The sequence below is a fragment of the Adiantum capillus-veneris genome, chromosome 27, assembly GCF_014529385.1.
Source record: "Adiantum capillus-veneris isolate H3 chromosome 27, ASM1452938v2, whole genome shotgun sequence".
Taxonomy (NCBI): Eukaryota; Viridiplantae; Streptophyta; class Polypodiopsida; order Polypodiales; family Pteridaceae; genus Adiantum; species Adiantum capillus-veneris.
The window spans coordinates 128,480,348-128,486,412 of record NC_140957.1 but is presented as its reverse complement, the minus strand read 5'-3'; the positions used below and the strand labels follow the sequence as shown (position 1 = coordinate 128,486,412).

Here is a 6,065-nt window from a genome sequence, read left to right as displayed (position 1 = left end):
ATCTCGAAGGTCTCAAACTCTATCTGATAGTAGCCGCATCCGAGGAACTGAACATCCATGATCTTGCCCACCTTGGTGAGAAGGCGGACCTGGAGAAGATCACGCACCTCTCCTCTATTGGCTCTGGTGCCAAGAATCTTGCAGATGACGGAAGTCACCTACAAGCATTCCACCTCTACTGCGAGGCTCGCTTGCTCTTTTGTCGGCGAGAGAAAAAGTTGGATGGTGGGCTCTGCGGGGTTAGGCGAGGGGGCTTACTGAGCGCGATGGGACAAAATGGAAAAAAGTTGATGATGAGCGGTGGCCCGCTGCTGGCTAAGCGCGATGGAGATGCTGACAAAATTAGCCGAGCCAGACCACGGGGGTGGGGGGGGAATGTTGTGCGGAAAAAACACGAGTGTGAGGTTGTGGCGGGTGGGCTGAGGCACGATGGGAGGGGAGATGAGATGCGGCGGGCTGGGGTGGCAATGCTGAGGTTGGCTGTGTGCTGTGGCTAATACATGCTGGTGCAGAATGCAGGTAGCGGGCAGGCAGGACACGACAGGGCAAGCAGCGTGAGGGAGGCGGGGGCTGCATGCTCGCTACTACTGCGTGCTTTCGGGGTTTCACCATTCAGTACCCTTTATATAAGGTGCGTTCACGGGGTATTAGAAAAACCCCTCTTTTAATATGTCTGAATGAATAAAATGACCCCTTATTTTAGGATTTTTTTTCAAAATTGAATATACAAACCCCTCATTTTTATGCATCGTTGCTAAATTGCGTAAAATTTTTGCATTTTAAAACCCTCCTTTCGAACTCACGTTATATATTAACATGATTACATAGTGCACCCCCCGAGTGCTTGCTGGTGCTGAGTGCAAGCAATGGGCGGGCATGGCAGGGCAAGACAGGCAGCACGAGGGAGGCTTATGAGAGAAGGGGTGGGAGGAGGGGGGGGGGGGGGGGGGGAGAGAGAGAGAGAGAGAGAGAGAGAGAGAGAGAGAGAGAGAGAGAGAGAGAGAGAGAGAGAGAGAGAGAGAGAGAGGGAGGGAGGGAGGGGGGTGCAGAGCATGCACAAGGGAGAAGGCGAGGGCAACAATGAGCGTGACTTAAGCCTGCTTGTTTCTCTCTTGAGTTTGATGCATGAATGATTGCGCATGTATTTTTTGTTTGTTTGGACTCAACTTTGAAATCTCTCTCTCTCTCTCTCTCTCTCTCTCTCTCTTAAATAAGGCACATGACCCAGAAAAGGTAAGTGATTATGTATAAATGACCTACATAGCATGCTAGTAGAAACCATTAGAAGGTAGCAATAGTTGAAGTTGTGATAGAAAAATGCAAGATAACTGAAAGGCAAGTGCATGGTCATTTGTGTTCCAAAGTGTATGTCAAGATTTCTCTTATTGTGTGCGTAAATTTCTTTAACACTAGGTTGGTAACAGGACAGATTTATGTCCTAGGACACTTTTATGTCCTGTTAACTCGCAATTTTGCCCGAATTAATTCTAAAAATATAAATAGGACTAGTACATGGGACCAATCCTCAAATTTCTCAAAAGACTTGAAAAAAACTTGGAATTAATTTCAAACCGGTTGCATGCCAGCAAGGTTGGGTAATTAACTCAATCAATAATTCAATTGATGGATTTTATGACAATTGGCCAATTGTCCATGGCATGTCGTGCAGGAAAAATGCTTCCATGCGCGTGCCTAGGCTCTAAATTGGGGGCGGATCTTGACCGTAGGTTGAAGAGGGGATCCAAGGGTTGAGGGTGAAAGCCCCAAAACCCAAAATTGAGTGAGCCCTTGAGCGGGGTCTGGCAAAAACCGATTTTTCCCCTCTTGGAGCTGCCGAATTTTGCAACGTAGATGGCGTCAAATCAGAGGCGTTATGCTGCAGGGGAAGTTGGTTGCAGACGCGCTGGATGCTACCCACAATTTTTTCAAGCCCAAGAAGGTGCACTCTTGCAGGTCCCGACAGTTTGGTTTGGGGCATCATGGGCTGAGCAAGACTTTGGAGAAAAGCATACAGAGGTCTTCTTTTTTGGTGTCCTGCAAAAATACTCAGTTAAAAAGCAGAAGTTCTCTTGCCGATTTGAAGGGGATTCAAATAATTATTCAGCTTCATGGGATGATGTTGCAAAATTTGTTGTGCGGAGCTCTCAACTGGTGCATTCTCCTCAGAGAAACTGTGAGGTAAGACAAGAATCTACACCTCCACCTTCTTCATTTGGAATTGGTGAATCAAGTCATGCACCTATGCTATCAAAACGTAATTTGGGGGCTGCAAATGATTTTGATGCCCCGCTTGTTGGGGGGGAAGAGAACATAACGCATGTTGAAGAAGAGGTTGAAGAGACTCCACTTGACCCAACCCCACTTGGTAGGCGTCCTGGAAGACCACCTAAATCACATAAGCGGGGTAGACCAAAAGCATCATGCATGCCTGCAAATGGCACACCTGAAAATGTATCACCCGAATATAGTAAATCTGCATGTGGTGGCCGACCTAGAAAATGTAAGCCTTCTCATGCAGGGGGCAGACCTGGCCCTTCAAGCAGCCCATTTGATGTTGCTAATGATGATGAAAGTGATGATGAGCATGCATCAGAAGGTGAGGGGGTTGAATGTGGTGACAATGAAATATTGGAACCCGAGGGTCCTGTACTTGATGACTCTCCTGATGGAGATGCACATTTTGTTGATGTGATTCCTCCACAGTGGAAGAGTGGTGATGAATTAGAGCAAGAGCCACATGGTACATTTCGGGCTCTTCCACCTTTCAATGGTGTCAAGGGACCAGACTTGGGACATATGCCACGTGAATTTTGTGAGTTTCATTTGTTTTTGATGCTCTTTCCACTTGACCTTGTTGATCATGTTATTAGTGAGACTAATGCATATGCCGAGAAAGAGAGGCAAAGGTGTGGCCAGTTGCATGACTCCATGAGAAGATGGGCTCCAATAGATCGGCATTCTTTCCTACGCTTCATGGGTGTAGCTTTGGGCATGGCACTACACTACATGCCGTCAAAGCAACATTATTGGAAAGATGAGGTAAGAGGCTCCCTTCTATTTCCTAATTTTGGTGAAAATATGAGTCAAACTACATTCCAGCAAATCAAAAGGTTTTTGCATTTACGGGACAATGCACAAAGACCACCTCGGGGAACTAGAGAGCATAGGTTATGGCAATTGCTTGAGCTAGAGGAGAGGTTGAATTACACTTTTCAAAAGCATTATAATTTAGGTCAATGTGTGACTGTGGATGAACGCATAATTCCTTCTAAGTGTAAATTGAATCCATGTAGAGTTTACAATCCCAAAAAGCCTCATAAATTTGGTATCCAGGTTTGGAATCTATGTGACTCCGCCACGGGGTATAATTTTGCATTTCAAATCTATGACAAGATGCCATGTACTGAATTGTCTTTTTATGTTGTTGCAAATTTGGTGAAGACATTGCCAAGAAAAGGGCACCATGTATTCTTTGATAGGTACTTCACATCTGTGAAGCTTTTGGATCACCTAAGAAGTGAAGGTCAAGGTGGCACCGGCACTTATGTATGTAACAGGAAGCACTTTCCCGCCACCCAAATGTTGCATTTGGGTAAGAGAGCACGGGGTGCTTGTCGGTTTTCTTATTGTAAGAAGCAAGGTCTTGTTGCTTGTTCTTGGATGGACAAAAAAGAGATTCTTTTTGCTTCTAATTGCTATGGTGTGCAAAAAGGTGAGGTGTTGCGCTTGGTTGGTGATAAGAGATTGCCTTTCTCATGTCCGACACTTGCTGTGAAATATAATGCATGCAAGGCTGGTTGTGATGTCTTTGATAGCATGGTTCTTGGTAGTGGCTATAGCTTGCAAAGTACAATGCATGGTTTTAAGTGGTGGCATGCAGGTTTTTGGGGTCTCATGGATTCTGTTTTTACAAATTGCTGGATTATATGGAAGGAAATGTATGGCAAAAAGGATGTGTGTAGATTTGACTTTATGCTCCATATGCATGAGCAGTTGGTGGACGATGCATTTCGGCCTTATGTATGCAAGAGGCCAGTTGTTGAGGATGCATACAATGTTCACTTTCCTATCCGTTTACATGATGTAGCCAGCAAGTACTGTGTCGTTTGTTCAGCTAAGCGAAAGAAGCTTCTTTCGGAGCATAAGGAGGTTGATAACTCAAAGCCATCACGCACCATTTGGGGGTGTGGTAAGTGTCAAAAGGTTATGTGTGCTGACCCTTGCTTCAAGGAATTCCATGCAAGGGTTGTTATCGACTTTCTTTATGATGGGCGCTCAAGAGTCTCTAGACGACGTCATCCGCCCTTATGCAACTTCTCTGTATAACTCTCTCTTTATGTGTAGGTATTTTTTTCATACATGGCTGGTTTTTGTGCTCATTGACTCCCTTTTTTGTTTGTTTGCAGGAAAGCTTTTGCAGGTGGGATGCTATTGTCTGGTTTTTGATGTAAAATGCTGGTTTTTGCTGCAGAATGCTGGTGTATTTTGCTATAGAACAGGTTTTGTGCTCATTGACTCCTTTTTTTGTTTGTTTGCAGGAAAGGGTTTGCAGGTTTCAAGCTATTGGCTAGTTTTTGCTGCAAAATCCTAGTTTTTGTTCATGGCTGGTGTTCGGCGATGGTTGGTTTTTGTTTATGGCTGGCTTCTTATCATGGCTGGGTTTTGTTAGGTATGTCTATTACGCAAAAACCTTTTGTATTAGCTTTCTTCTTGCTTGTATGGATGTATCATCATGGTTTTTTCCCACTTGTGATATGGTTATGGCATCATAAGCCTGCTCACCTTTGCGTCATGTTTATGGTATCCTGCAGGGAGCGACTTATACCTTCCTTTTGGTAGCAGCGGATACACATGTAGTGGCTAAAGAAACTATTACATGGAAGATTGTGTTTTGATTGCAGTGGTAGCAGATAGTGATGATAGACATTTTGGCCAGTTTTAGTGCGACATGGATATTATGTATCACCTATATGAGGCATTTTGTCAAGTCTTTTGTCACTTGGAATTGTGCTTTGCATTGCTGTTTTTGCATCAGACTCATGACATGCTTGGTTATGGAAGGGATTCTAAATTGTGCCAGACTTGGTGATTAGGTTTCTTCATGTCTTTGCCTTGTGAAGTGTGTTTCACCATGTATATCTTTGCATCAAGTTTGTGAGGTGCTTTATGCGTATGTATTGAGATGATAATTTATCTTGCCATGTATTTTGAACATGGAATTGCAACATGTGCTAAGCTATGGTTATTATGGCTTTAGTCATCTTGGTTCATAGCCCTATCAACTTCATCTTTGTTGGTTTAATTCTTCTATCTAATGCGACCTATTGATAGGTGAATAGCCCTATCAATTTTATCTTTGTTGGTTTAATTATTTCTATCGAATGCTTTTGTTTTGTGCTAGGCTTGATCATGGCCAAATCTACCCTTCATCTCTAGAGCAAATGACAGAAACTTGGTTCGCAGAGTTTCGTATGGGTGTATGCTCATGGGTGCGTGCGTGTGGGGTGTGTGTGTGTGGGAGTATATGTTCATGCGTGGTAGTATTTGTGGATACTATGCATGATGTAGCTAAAGTGTTATATCGTCTTGTGGTTCACAACCATGAGCTTATAGCTGCACTTTTTTGTTATAGGTGAATTTGATCTTTTCCTGGATTCATCTAGGTATATATTAGTCGTCTTGGTCTTTATCTTGCCTTGTATTTTTGTCGGCTTTTATGTTTTTGTTGAAACATGGAATTGGAACATGTGCCAAGTTATGGTTATTATGGCATTGTTGCCTTGTTATCGCTAGGGCTATATTACAATGCAATGAATAGTTTTGAAGATGTTAGAATGCTTATTATGGCTACTATTTTGGCCAATGTACATATGGTTCTTTTCCAAATGGTTGTATGCTATTGTTCATTAGGTCTATCTATCCTTGCGACTATGTTCATTGTAACTTACGTTGGTTGAAGAGTGGTATGAGCAAGTTTGTGGAAGTGTGGTGGTAATACCAACAGGTTATGCATGTTGAGATGGAAGCATTTGTTTTTGGTTATAGGTTGGGGCCTTGACATGTTA

The 6,065-nt window shown here is 43.4% G+C and overlaps 1 protein-coding gene across 1 annotated transcript; it reads left to right on the top strand.

Moving 5' to 3' along the window:
- The first annotated feature begins 1,851 nt into the window (after nucleotides 1-1,851).
- LOC147422745 (uncharacterized) lies at nucleotides 1,852-4,591 on the top strand. The gene is made up of 5 exons (XM_086502612.1): nucleotides 1,852-2,604; nucleotides 2,704-3,333; nucleotides 3,442-4,189; nucleotides 4,407-4,499; nucleotides 4,539-4,591. The coding sequence occupies exons 1-5, from the start codon at nucleotides 1,852-1,854 to the stop codon at nucleotides 4,589-4,591; spliced, it is 2,277 nt and encodes a 758-aa protein (XP_086358738.1).
- The last annotated feature ends 1,474 nt before the right edge of the window (nucleotides 4,592-6,065 follow it).